Source organism: Notolepis coatsorum (assembly GCF_963971535.1).
Source record: "Notolepis coatsorum genome assembly, chromosome: 1".
Classification (NCBI taxonomy): domain Eukaryota; kingdom Metazoa; phylum Chordata; class Actinopteri; order Aulopiformes; family Paralepididae; genus Notolepis; species Notolepis coatsorum.
In genome coordinates, this window is record NC_140165.1 from 32,374,118 (window position 1) to 32,388,507 (window position 14,390).

General features: G+C 45.1%; 1 protein-coding gene across 1 annotated transcript in view; it reads right to left on the reverse strand.

Moving 5' to 3' along the window:
• Nucleotides 1-14,390, reverse strand: part of zranb3 (zinc finger, RAN-binding domain containing 3) — a 202,725-nt gene that overhangs the window by 171,434 nt on the left and 16,901 nt on the right. Inside the window, exons 3-5 of the mRNA XM_084315238.1 lie at nt 11,992-12,010; nt 11,424-11,602; nt 2,069-2,300 (exon numbers count right to left, since the gene is read on the reverse strand). Of these exons, the coding sequence (XP_084171364.1) occupies nt 2,069-2,300; nt 11,424-11,602; nt 11,992-12,010 (430 nt within the window). The remainder of the gene's footprint in view (nt 1-2,068; nt 2,301-11,423; nt 11,603-11,991; nt 12,011-14,390) is intronic.

Consider the following 14,390-nt stretch of genomic DNA (forward strand, 5'->3'; position numbering starts at 1 on the left):
GAAGCTAAGCACGGTGTGCGCACCTTGCGCTGTATTTATACTTAAGTGAATATCTAGTCCCAACCTCAGTCCTTGTCTGGTATCACTACGCTGACTCCGGGCATGTTCCGACATGCCTGCACTTGTCTTTGAACCTGCCGTTGGGGGCTTGCGCGCTGGCGCCTGGGGGCGCTGTCCAATAGGAGAGCGAATATTACTCTGGTTTGAACGCAGGTAAAGGGATATTCCGTGTATATATATAAATAATATACAAAGTATATCAAACAATAAAGGTAGATTCTCAGTTTAATCTGGCCCTTCACAACAGAGATCATATCTTGTAGCACTTGCCATTTCAAGAGACCTGTGCTTGTGCCTAACATCAAGTCAAGTTCATATTCTGGCCGCAACGCCTTCCAATTTGGAAGTTGGAACACCTTACAAAACACCCTTACACTCAGTGCCTTCACTGCTTTTAAACAAAATCTGCAACAAATCATAACCGACTGTTGCACCTGCTACCTTTTTATGCTACCATAACGACCTGCATGTTAGGCAAGGACTACAGGTGAAAACTAGCTCATTAGCTAATTCTGGCACATTTACATTGATGTGGAAACTGAATGTGTTGATTAATGTGCACGGTCCCTGGGTAAAAAAAAGTATAAATAAACTTAAACCTCAGTGCTGACTGCCTCCCAATCGCACGCATAGCCCTCAGACTCTTCTCTCCTCCCCCTAGGCCCCCTCACCTACCTCCCTCCTTCTCCCCCTTTCTTCTCTCTCTCTCCCTCTGGTTCTCACTCTCCCTTTTCCCTCTCTCTTTCCTCCTTGCCACAATCAGGTATTCCTTTTCCATTTAAGGTTTGGTTGTTCTACTAATGTAGCGCACACCCAGTACTGGGCGCTATGCCATGGTGTAAATCAGCCTGTATCGCCCTTTCAGAAGCCGGGACAAATGCTTTTCATTAATGGCTTATTAAAAGGGTAGTCGGGCTTCGGAGAACAAATGTAGGCTGAAAGAAATCCGAGACAGATGACGGGACACTAGAGTCACAGGTCTCTGTGTACCACACGTGCACCCACTAGAGTCACAGGTCTCTGTGTAGCACACGTTCACCCACTAGAGTCACAGGTCTCTGTACCACACGTGCACCCACTAGAGTCACAGGTCTGTGTACCACACGTGCACCCACTAGAGTCACAGGTCTGTGTACCACACGTGCACCCACTAGAGTCACAGTCTGTGTACCACACGTGCACCCACTAGAGTCACAGGTCTCTGTAGTGTGTACCACACATGCACCCACTAGAGTCACAGGTCTGTGTACCACACGTGCACCCACTAGAGTCACAGGTCTGTGTGTACCATACGTGCACCCACTAGAGTCACAGGTCTCTGTGTACCACACGTGCACCCACTAGAGTCACAGGTCTCTGTGTACCACACGTCCACCCACTAGAGTCACAGGTCTCTGTGTATCACACGTGCACCCACTAGAGTCACAGGTCTCTGTGTATCACACGTGCACCTACACCACTCAACACTCTGTTACATTGTAAAGATGTGTCCATAGTTGCTTTAGGATAATCGTGTTGTACTTGCTTGTCCAAGACCAATATATATATTATACACTTTATACATGAAATGATGTCTCATGGTCTTGGGTCAAAAAGATCCGTAGTTCGGTGCTCATATCACTCAATGGTGTCCTTCGATGTCTATTGTTTTGAGTACTAAATAATAGTATCTCTCCATGTGTGACATACTTATAGTCTAATCCGAGAGCATGATGGGTGGGTTCATTCACTTTCAGTTCCATCAATTCAAACTGTAGAACAGAAATTGTAGTTTACTTGCTGATGATGGTAAATTCTCATTTACTTGTCAAGAGGTTGGATAATGTAGCCTTTTCATGCCAAACGATTTCCATTGTTTGAAGAACAAAAAAATCGACTTTGTCAATTGTTCTCTGGTGTACAGTGTGAGTGAGTGAGTGAGTGAGTGAGTGAGTGAGTGAGTGAGTGAGTGAGTGAGTGAGTGAGTGAGTGAGTGAGTGAGTGAGTGAGTGAGTGAGTGAGGATGTACCTCCTCGGGTCTGCCCAGGGCCGGGGTGCCAGTGAGTAGGATGGCCCTCTTGGCGTGCTGGATGAGGGGCACCAGGATCTTGCTGCGCGCGGCGTTGCGTGACTTGAGGTAGTGGGACTCGTCCACCAGCACCACAGCAAAGCTCTGCCTGCTCAGAGCCTCCACCAGGGCCCGCGCATCCGTGGTGAGCAGGCCGTAGCCGAGCACGGTCACCTTACTGCTGCCGAAGTTCCTGGAGCGGTGGGGGAAACACAGAGAGGGTAGGATAATTTAACTGGATATACTTGTCTACATCATTTTTGAAGTTTTTCGTATTTCCAATTCTCCCCTCCCCTGTCTCGAACGCTGCTAGACTACGCCTCCCACTGGTCGGCTGCAGTGAGGACCAAGCCTTGCATCACGTGTCCCCTCCGGTACACGAGGAGGCAGCTGTCGCATCTTTTCACCTGAACAGCGCGATCTCTCAGTGGCGAGGTGTAACGTGTGGGAGGCTCACGCTGCCCCCAATACTTCCTGATTCTGCTGTACAGGCGCACCAACCGACCTGTAGGAGTCGCCGTCCACAACGTCCAATCCCCACCCACCGGCTTTCCCACCCTCTAACACTGCCCAATTGTGTTAGTACGACGACCGGCCAAGCCGGTAGCAACGCAGAGAGCTGGGCTCGAACCCAGCATCTCCTGCGTTAGTGGCGAGCGCCTTGCCCACTGCGCCATTCAGTCGCCCTAACTTTAGGAATTGTGATCTTAAAATCAGAACTAGTTTCATCCCAGCTGACCCTAGATACCGGAGGTGTGGCCATCTGCATGTGGCAGGTGTCAGACATCAGTAATTAGTGATAGAGATTTAAAGGCTTGCTGGGTCAGCGTCAGCGAACGGAGAGGCACAAAGAGGAGTTCTCCGAGCAGGGAACCGACCAACTCATCTAGTGCTAAGTAGACCATTATCTTATCCATTACTCTACTCTGAAATGGTTTCCTTTCTCTCCCACTCTGCAATTTCTCTGCCTCTCTTCCTCCCCAACGTCACCTCTCTCCCTGCTACTCTGACACCACAATGTGCCTCGTACCCATCTCAACACTCTGCTCCTCCAGACCAGATTCAAGCCACCCACGACAGTTTGGTAGCAATCCGGCTAATCTCTCCTACCCCCGCCCCCCACACGCCATTAATATACCTGTCACTGTACGTGGAGGCTTATGGAATTGTCAATCAGCCATCAGAATAGCTGACTTCATTACTGCCTACGCCCATAGGCAAAACCTAAAGCTCCTGGCTCTAACCGAGACCTGGATAACGCCGGATAACTCGACAACACCTGCAGCCTTAACTACAAACTATAACTTCACTCACACACCACGACCTTCCAGACATGGTGGAGGCACTGGTCTCTTGACATCCCCCTCATGGGCTACAAACTTAACGTCACTCCCAGCGCTGTCACTCTCGTCTCTCGAATACCATGCAGTATCCGTCTCTAATCCCTTCAATCTCACCATTGTTACTCTCTATCACCCTACAGGTCCCCTCGATCACTTCCCAGATAAGATGGACATGCTTCTAAGCTCGTTACCAGAAGATGGCACCCCCCTCCTTCTAATGGGCGGTGTTAACCTGCCTGACTCATCTCAATCAGACACAGTGGTCTCTCTCCTACAATCCTTTGACCTGACTCCCACTGTCATGGCTCCCACTCACAAAGCAGGCAGCTCCTTGGATCTCATATTCTCCCTGTGGTGAGTGGTGCACTCAGCAGAGCGTACTATGGGTATTGCACTACCACCCCTGCAGGACTTATATAACAGGAGGTGCAAATCCAGAGCCTGCAGAATAATTGTTACGGATGCTGGTATTTATGTATGTGGATTTATGTTAGGGGTGTTATGTATGTAGCAGCATTTCCGTTAGCCGGTAATTACCGGTATTTGACCGGCAAAATCTGTTGAAGTCCGACATATTTAATCTCTCCGGTCTTAATGTCAGGTGAAAATAATTCCCTCTAAGCACAATTTGATTATTTAAATTGTATTAAAATAGGCTAAAATTAAATAGCCTATGCGATGAACGAAACAATCATTACATTTGTTTCATCGTTGCTTCTAATAATGACAACAACGTTGTCAGCGAGAGCTTAGTGCTGGGTTTGCGAATGCATGTGCAGCTGCAGAGCCGGAACAGCAGCGGCACAGTGCAGTACTCCAATTCAGCCATTGGCAATTTAGCTGTTGGGTGGGGGGCGCTGCTGAGCGGTCCCCAGATAGAGCCAAAAAACAGCTGAATCTGCTGCTCTGCATCGACACTCTCGCAAATAAGTCGTTGGGAGGTGGAGAGAGAGAGTCATCACGCAAACCCACGATAATGTTGCCGTCTCTCTCTGCCAAATTTCTTAGTTCTTCGCTTGATATAATTAATACAAATGTCCAATATAACGGAATTCGTTAGCTCAATGTGATTATAACAGACTGCTGTTTATTAATGTCGGGCGACTGCCCACAGACACCTATTTGATTTAAAGTCGGCAGCAGCACGGAGTCTCGTGGACTTATTTTATTTGGAATATAATGACTATACGCAAAAGTAGCCTAGTTTTAAGTAAAAATATTATAAATCTACATGCCTTGATGATGTCACTCTTTTGTTTTGTTGTCATTATTTTGCCTATCAATTGTTTTTAAGCTCAATAAACTCTGACCGGAATTTCTCTCATTTGACCGGTAGATTGAAATCTACCGGACACTGAGGCCGGCAACAATTTTTTCTAACGGAAAGCCTGGTATGTAGGCTTGTATTGTGTTGGTTCTGTCTTGTTTTTGTCTTCCCCTGTCTACATGTCTCTTTTTCCCAGATGCATCCCCTGGTTCCAGTCCCCAGCACCACCTGGTTGCAATCAGCGTTCCAGTTCCCCAGCACCACCTGTTCCCAATCTGCAATCAACCTCCACACTCCTCCATATGTCCCAGTTTGTGTTCCGTTTTGACTCTCTGTCTTTTGGTGTAGAGCGGTGGCTCTTTTGGTGTCGTTTTGGGTAGAGCTGTGGCTTTTTGGGCATTAGGTTGGTGTAGAGCTGGTACCAAAAGCTCTGATTCATTGAGTTGTTGTTTTGTGGACCCATTGTCTTTCATTGCACATTTCTGTTTTACCCCAACCATTGTATATTTGTTTTCATCCTTGTCACCTAGCCTATGGCGTTAATTTTTCTATGTACTAACATTTTGTTTTTGCACACAGGGACAATTGAGGACAGGAAGATACCCTGGGGTCTACATTTTGCATCACGTAGGTGACTTGCTGTTAAATACCCTAGCTTAGAGTGAGCACCACCCACTGTACTTTTCGGGGTGCTTCGCGCCCGTAAAGGGGGGGGGGGTGGGTTTTCTTTTCCTTTTTGTGTTTGATTTGGTGCCATTGGTAGTCCTCCTTGATCTCTGTGTTGCCCTTTTTGTAAATAAATATTATTTTGCAAACTGTTTCCTGATTTGGTGTCGCTGGATGCTCATCCATTATGTCTGTTGCCTTATGTTGCGCCCCTCCACTGGGATGCGTAACAATATGAAAGACCCTCACCACCCAAACAACAGCCTGTTCAAACTGCTGCGTCAGGAAATCGCCTCTGCATACACGCAGCAAGAACAGAGAGACTAAGGCTCAGCTTCTTCCCCCAGGCCATCAGAACACTGAACACTGATCTCTCCACACAAAAGCACACATGAGCACACACATACGTTCTGCACTCACACACAAACGCACCACAGGTCACTTTAAACACATAAGAAAAGGACACTTTAACTCATTGACCGCCGGGAATTAGTCGGGCCCCGTTCTAGCACTGCCACGCTTTAAAAGATAGGAGTGCGTTACCTTGTTTGTAGAGCCAGGGTTAGAAAAAAAAATCAAGGGCTTTTTTTGCCCCCCTTAATTGCTTTTCGGGGGCTTTTTTTTGTATTTCGGGGGCACAACATTTTTATAATGAAAATTAACATAAAGATTATAAAACATTCTTGACACTTTTTTTTACAGTCTTCGTCCCTATGTTTGATAACGTAATGTTAATGTCTCCATATATAGGGCTCTACGCTAACCTTTTTCCCAAGGAGCACATGTGCTCCTAAATAAAATGTTAATAAATAAAATCTAAATACAAATTTAGGAGCACACAGAAATTTAGGAGCACAGTGACAATTGTTCAAGTAACACACACACGCACACGATGTGTGACATCATGGCTTGGTTTCATGTTTTGAGGTACCTTCAATTATCTGTAAATAATACATACATACTCTATCTAAATAGATTAAATATTATTGTCCCTGAGTGAGGGCAAGTTGTGTTGTTGTCTTGATATAATAACCGGTTTCCTCTGGATCAATGAATGTCTAATATTGAATAATATTATTAGATATTTTATTTTTAACATCCCTAATTCCAACAGTCAAGAGGCTTGTTTCAAATTGATGAAAAACCCCACACACGCAACGTTTGTGAGTATAGGCTCTGGCCAGATCGATCAATGAAATACATTGCGCGCTCAGCGCTGTGGAATGAAGGAAATGCGCATCGGGATCGGATTTGGATGTTATTCTTTTGGAGTTGTGTTACAAATGGAATGGTCTTTCCCCGCCGAACACAAGTTACTTAACGTTACACAGGTCGCGCTATGCAGATGCTTAGCTTGCTAACGTTAAGATAGCAGTGTAATGCTTGATGAGAGCAGAGCGCTCTCTCTGTGTTCGCAGCACCTCTCAAGTGCCTGGAACACGCAGCGGGCCCCGCCTCCCTCCTCCTTGGAACAAACATTCCACCCAAAAACTGAATTTCAGTCCAGTTTCAATCTGAACTATTAACAGCGGAGCTGTTTTGTAATCTTCACAATCACTCGTCTGTCTCGCACACTGCAAGTAAATGATTTTTCCGGTTTGCACACACACATATTATTAGGGGCAATACGAGGGAAATGCTCGCACTGTAGAGCATATATATAATTATATATATAATTAGTAAACTGTCTGGGGCTTTTTTTGCCCCCCTTAACTGATATTCGAGGGCATTTGGTCAATTTTCGAGGGCATTTTGCCCCAAGCCCCCGTTAATTTCGAATTTAATTTGAGCATCTTGATGGCCTGGGGATAGAAGCTTCTTCTGAGTCTTTCTGTGCTTGCCATGAGACTCCGGTATCGCTTGCCTGACGCAGCGGTTCAAAGAGGCAGTTGTTTGGGTGTAGAATATAGAATAATATAGAATATAGTTTATAAATCAATAAATAACCTTCTTACTGTCATTCACTCATCCTAATATACTAACCTACACTGTAACACTCAACACTTGAATATTGTTACTCAGCTGATAGAGTTGTACCCTTCCTGCTGACTTTTTGTACAAAACTTGTAAGTTGCTTTGGATAAAAGCACCAGCTAAATGACAAAATGTAAGTGTCATGTAAAACAAGTCTTTTTAACATGCAAAGATCAAAGCATCTTTCATAATATGTTTTACATATATAAATATATAAAAAAATATATATATAGAAATGATGTACTGTATATGTAAATATACACCCATATACATCTCTGTACACTACCTGTACATAAAAATCTCTGGAGTCCTGCTATTCATTAATCTCACACTTCATCATCCTATTCATTCCTTATTCACCCCCATGTTTCTCTGGATGTTTCTACAATCCCTAGGCTACCCTTAGATGTCCCTGGTGGCTTCTTCCCTACTCCCCTCCCCGCCTCTCTACGTTCGTTCTCTCTACTCCTCTGCTCCACCCTCATAACCTTTTACTGTTACTGACAAATTGTTAAAAGTAATTTTCTGCTGATTCACCACTAGGTATAAGCAGGTGGAAGTGGCTTATTGTCTGTATGAGCCGTACAACAGGAGAGTATGTTCCCCTTTCAAATACGCCGGACCAGGGTGATGGATTGGAGCCACACCTACCGTCAGCTCCGAGTACTTACCACACGTCTTAGTTACACACCTGTATCCAACAGTACGAAACACGACCAAACGAGAACCGACATACAATGTTGAGACAAAAGGGAAAAAAGAGAGAAGAAAGATGCCTAATGTAGATGATTGGACTGAAACACAAACAGCACAGCAATATAGTGACTTAGAAGACAAAATAGACAATCCACGTCAGAGGTAAAGTCTGCAGACTGGAGAGGAGTGACTCGATCAAAAGAAAGTCAATGTCAGGCACAACGTCCACAGACGTTTAGTTTGTTTAACCTTTTATTTTTATTTACAAGGTATGTAGTGTACATAGAAATCAAGTAGTAAGTCATTTCTTCCACAAAGTGTATCAAAATAGAAAGAAAACAATATTAAAATGACTGAAAAGGTGTAAAAAGAAGCCTAATCTTATATAGCTACCCTTCTTACTATATATCCTTAACATTAAATCCTATATCCTTAAATATAGAAGTAGAAAGTCAGGTCCAACACAATACAGTTCATACCTGATGTTTCTATTTGTTTACCCCTTATTTCTAAACAAAATAATTAGCAAAGTGTATTACACACCTCTATTCATTGTCACACACGTCGACTCCTTTGACTGATATACAGTACATATGTAAAACATAAACATACTAACTCCCCTCAATTCATACTGACTGAGTTTCAAACAACTTCTGGATACAATCAGTGTAACTGAGGGGTACAATTCCCTGACTGTATTAATCAAGTATTAGTATCATTAAACTACTACCGTGTATGTACATTACTGGCCTTACTGTACACAAGTATATTAGATGACAACACTTCCACAATGAAACGGTTTCCACACAAATACTCGTTTAGAATATTTATTACATAAAGAATATTATATTACATTACTTTGGTGCGCTTATAAGGCAAAGAATGTACGTAAGTAAATCAATATGGAATGTTAGGAATTAGATCTGGTATTCTGGGGAGGGGGGGTGTACTACCGGTTGTAAGCCAGCAGGGGGAGGCAATGCTCTATGAAAGTCAATGGTCCACGGAGGCGATCTTACTCCCTGGAGCAGCGGGGAAAGGCAGCCTGGTCCCAGGGTGCGCGCCGCGTAGGTGAAAGCCGTGGAGCCTCTGGTACGACAGAGACGGGCTCGAGTGATGGTCTCACGGGCAGGTGTAGATCCCACAGTAGCAGTGGGGTAGGCGGTTCTCTGCTCCAGCAGCTTGGTCAAAGCAATGAAGAATAATAATCCTTGCCGGAAAGTGGCTCTGCTGGTCCGGTGTAGGTATCCTCCGGTGCGCGGTAGTGCACGGTTGAACTTGACGTTACTATCCTATTAGTACGCGGCAATAAATGCTCTATGTAGACGCACAATTACCCACTTCACGTGGTCTTTGACTCGTAATGAAGGTTTACTAATAAATAGCGAACGATACGTTAAACAAACGTATTAGGATAACACGAGACTCTATCTTGGGGCGATGCGAGCCCTACTCTGCCCACGTTGCGTAGTGGGGAGAGACGTCACTTGGATAACTGGAACTGAACGAGACTGAACGGGACAAGGGACTAAGAGGAGTTCTACATTTCTTGCGCCCTATTTATGTGCACGGTGAACAAATAGTACCATTCGTATTTCGGTAGCCGTATTCCTACGCGGAACCGGGGCTAGTTGGGACATGTTCGTCGGCACCTTTCAAGTCAGCTCTAGGGGGGTAAGTCACTGGCGCCTAGGGGATCGCTTCCAATAGGAGAACGAATATTATGGTCTGTCCTGTAGACTAAAGGGATATTCAGTGTATATGTACAACGAATACACAAGGGATATCAAACGATATACAAATATTATACATGGGATCTCAGGCAATAAATATATATATTCGGTTTAATCTGACCCTTTGTAACAATCAGGAAGCATTTAACTTTTTGCTTTGAACACTATTTGTGCAGATTTAAAGTCTACCAAATATCTAGTTGAACAAGATGTTGGTCTAAGACATGACATTCATGGTCGTAGATGGCCTGCCCTGTGCTTCTAGAAGTGTTGAAGACCCTTCTACCATCCAGATATTCCACAAAGAGTCACGCTGGAAACAGAATTTGATGCCTTTCTCGCACAGGTTGCATTTGACGGAGGCACATGCAGCCCATTTGTTGGCGACCTCTTGTTGTCATGTCAGGAACGATAGACATTGTGGCCTCGGTACTTCCGTTAGTGTTGGTCCCTCTTGTGCCTCAGAACCTGCTCCTTCTCACGAGAGCAGTGGAATCTGATGATAAACACTGGCGGCGTGGTGTTAGCCTGAGCCTCCGCAGCACGGGGTCTGTCCCTTCTGCTCCGTCAGGGATCCCAATAATGCAGAGATTATTCTGCCTGGAGCGCACCTCTAAGTCCTCAGCCTTGGCAGATGATGGGATCAGGGCGTCTCCAGAGCGGTTATCTGGTGGCTGTGGTCCGATAGAGCCGTGTCCAACTCAGTCAGTCTCTGGGCATGGGAAGCGGTCGTAATCAACTCACTAGTCGCAGAAAAGGCTTTTGATAAGTAAATTGAAACTTTTTATTTGCAAAATTCGGTTTTGGAGAGGCAAGGAGGCCCACTCTCACCCTTTTTATTTGCCACATAACGTCCAACGGCCATGCACTCGCGCGCACGTCGCTGCACTTTGCGCTTGTCTACCGGGTCGTAGCTGCATTTTTCAAGGATCATCCAATGCACCATTCGAAAGGTGAATTTGCTGCCTTTCGATTGCCACCACACTCAACCAGCTGTGTGTTTTCGGGGTTCGAGTTACATGACGATATATCCGGCGAGCGTCATTTGACAAGCCGCTCCATCAAATGACCACGTCCGGTTCTGAGCGGTCTAGAACAGACCAATCACCGCTGATGGCAGAAATTATTGATCACCATTGTAGCAAACAAGCGTCCGCTCCGAAAGAGACTCCAGCCGAGCGGGTGAGAGTGGGGGAAGGTAGTTAAAGTTGACGAAGAAGTGGACGACCATCTTGGAAAATCATGGTTTTTTACCGGTACACACTTTACCAAAACCTTTCTCAAGCACACATTTTTTTATGGATTTATATAAATTCATTGATAAACCTAGATCTCTGGACAATCCAGAGAGACTCCGTGGGCAATCTGCGCATGCAGAGTTGAGGAGTGGGTGCGGAACAGTGACTATAGTTCGGCAGAGAATGTGCCGATCGACTTGGGACTGGTCTCTCCGTGTCCAGGAGACTCAGGTGTATACAAGTCTATTGGATCATGTCTCCAGCACCCGCACAGACGTAGCTACAACCACTTAACCACATTCATTCATTTTCTCCCCTCCCGCTCTCTCTCTCCCATGATTTCAGAAAACCGGAACCCCCCGATGACATCATATCTGACAGTTCTCGACAGGGACATACGTGGTGTGGCTCTTGTTCTCCACCAGGTTGATGTCTCCGGGGTTGAGTTCGGGGAGCCACCTCTCCAGCTCCTCTATCCAGGGGTATTTGAGGGACGAGGGAACCACGACGAGCAGGGGCCACTCCTGCCTGTAGGCGTACGCCACCGCGATGGCCTGCACCGTCTTCCCGAGACCCATCTGGAGTGAGCAAATGAAAGAAGAAGAAAAAACAAAACAAAACAAAAAGTCAATCACATGTCGACTCTGCGGGTAAATTGTATATGACGGGCCGAGTCGATGAGGAATAAGGTCTCGGAATGACTCTCTTGTCAAAACTGATTAGGCCGGTGGGAATGCTGCACGAGGTTGACAAATTCATTTGGAATGTATATGTAGGAGAGGGTTAGCTATGTCCCAGATTCAGTTTGGGGGAAATAGATTTCTGGACCAGTGTGTGTGTGTGTGTTGTGTGTGTGTGTGTGTGTGTGTGGTGTGTGGTGTGTGGTGTGTGGTGTGTGCGTGTGTGTGTGTGTGTGTGTGTGTGTGTGTGTGTTTGTGTGTGTGTGTGTGTGTGCGTATGTGCTTACCTCATCACCGATCATGCACCTGAAAAACATAATATGAAGAAAAAGATTTGAGATGTGTGAGTGAGGACAATCTTTTGTAATGTTCACTTTCAATGAAGAGAATAATGGCCTAGATATTTACAACAAGCTTACCGTACAATATATACATTTCAATAATACTATATCAATATATTACATAATGGATATAATAATATGAAAGAATGCAATATCTTTGTCGCAAAGGCTACAACATGGGCATTTTCAATGTATTTAAATAATAAACCTAAAAGACACTCAGGTCTACATAATACAAGGAGATCTGTCATCACAGGGAAACCCAATAGGAGACAGACTATTACCATAAGGTTGCAGACCACAGGTAGGCTAAAGAGAGAGAAGAAAGAGGTGCAGAACACTATACCTAGCAAGTACATGAAGAGAGAGAGAGGCAAGAGAGGTGCAGACAACTATACCTAGCAAGTAAGAGAGAGAGGAAAGAGAGGTGCAGAAAACTATACCTAGCAAGTACTGTATATGAAGAGAGAGAGAGGCAAGAGAGGTGCAGACAACTATACCTAGCAAGTAAGAGAGAGAGGAAAGAGAGGTGCAGAAAACTATACCTAGCAAGTACATGAAGAGAGAGAGGAAAGAGAGGTGCAGACAACTATACCTAGCAAGTACATGAAGAGAGAGAGGAAAGAGAGGTGCAGACAACTATACCTAGCAAGTACATGAAGAGAGAGAGGAAAGAGAGGTGCAGACAACTATACCTAGCAAGTACATGAAGAGAGAGAGGAAAGAGAGGTGCAGAAAACTATACCTAGCAAGTACATGAAGAGAGAGAGAGGAAAGAGAGGTGCAGAAAACTATACCTAGCAAGTACATGAAAAGAAAGAGGAAAGAGAGTTGCAGAAAACAGTGGATCCAAGTACATGGATCCACACTGTTTACAGTATAAGTACATGGATCCCCATTGGTTACAGTATAAGTTAGTGATGCACCGAAGTGAAAATTGTGGCCGTTACCGATAACCGATATTAATATTGCTGTTCTGGCTGATACATATATTTACCAATGTCGATATCTCGTATAGAAAACACTTTTTTATGATAATCAAATAAAGAGCTATTTTCCAAAACGATTTATTCTCAGAAATGACATATATTTTTAAACTATTTAAGGCCAAAACATGTATCGGCCCTATCTTGATATCGGACCGATACCGATGTGTAAAAAAACTGCCATATCGGCCAATATTATATCGGCGGCCGATATATCGTGCATCACTAGTATAAGTACATGGATCCTCATTGGTTACAAATCAGACACTGCCTCCCCCCCACCTCCCCCATCCCTCATCCACGCCAGCCTTCATTTCCTTCCGCCTAGACTACTGTAACTCCCTGCTCACTGGCATCACCTCCGCTCCCTCCATAGACTCCAGATGGTTCCGAATTCTGCTGCTCGCCTTCTCACAAACACCCGGTCCTGTGATCACATCACTCCTGTCCTCCACTCTCTCCACTGGCTCCCAATTAAGGAACGCATTAACTTCAAATTACTACTACTTTTTTTTCCATCAAAACTTTCACATCATTTGTTTTCTCACTCACAAATCTTTTTTTGAAAGGGACAGAAATTACGACAGGTTACAAAAGAAAATGGATTTACGGATCACAAAGGAAAGGAGGAGCCTGAGGAACAGGATCCAGCCTGTAGTTGTGTCAGGGCAGTGGTACTGGTATGAGGAACAGGATACAGCCTGTAGTTGTGTCAGGGCAGTGGTACTGGTATGAGGAACAGGATCCAGCCTGTAGTTGTGTCAGGGCAGTGGTACTGGTATGAGGAACAGGATCCAGCCTGTAGTTGTGTCAGGGCAGTGGTACTGGTATGAGGAACAGGATACAGCCTGTAGTTGTGTCAGGGCAGTGGTACTGGTATGAGGAACAGGTTCAACAGGATCCAGCCTGTAGTTGTGTCAGGGCAGTGGTACTGGTATGAGGAACAGGTTCAACAGGATCCAGCCTGTAGTTGTGTCAGGGCAGTGGTACTGGTATGAGGAACAGGTTCAACAGGATCCAGCCTGTAGTTGTGTCAGGGCAGTGGTACTGGTATGAGGAACAGGTTCAACAGGATACAGCCTGTAGTTGTGTCAGGGCAGTGGTACTGGTATGAGGAACAGGATCCAGCCTGTAGTTGTGTCAGGGCAGTGGTACTGGTATGAGGAACAGGATACAGCCTGTAGTTGTGTCAGGGCAGGGAACATGTCATGAAAGGACCCTATACTTTAGCTTACATTTCCTACAAGTTTAAGGTTCAGTATTGAAAGTAAATCCACCACAACTACTGCGAGTACCACACAGGTGATGAAGTATAGTCTGATAGAGAAGCTGTGAATCACCCCCTCTCCTCCTCCTCCT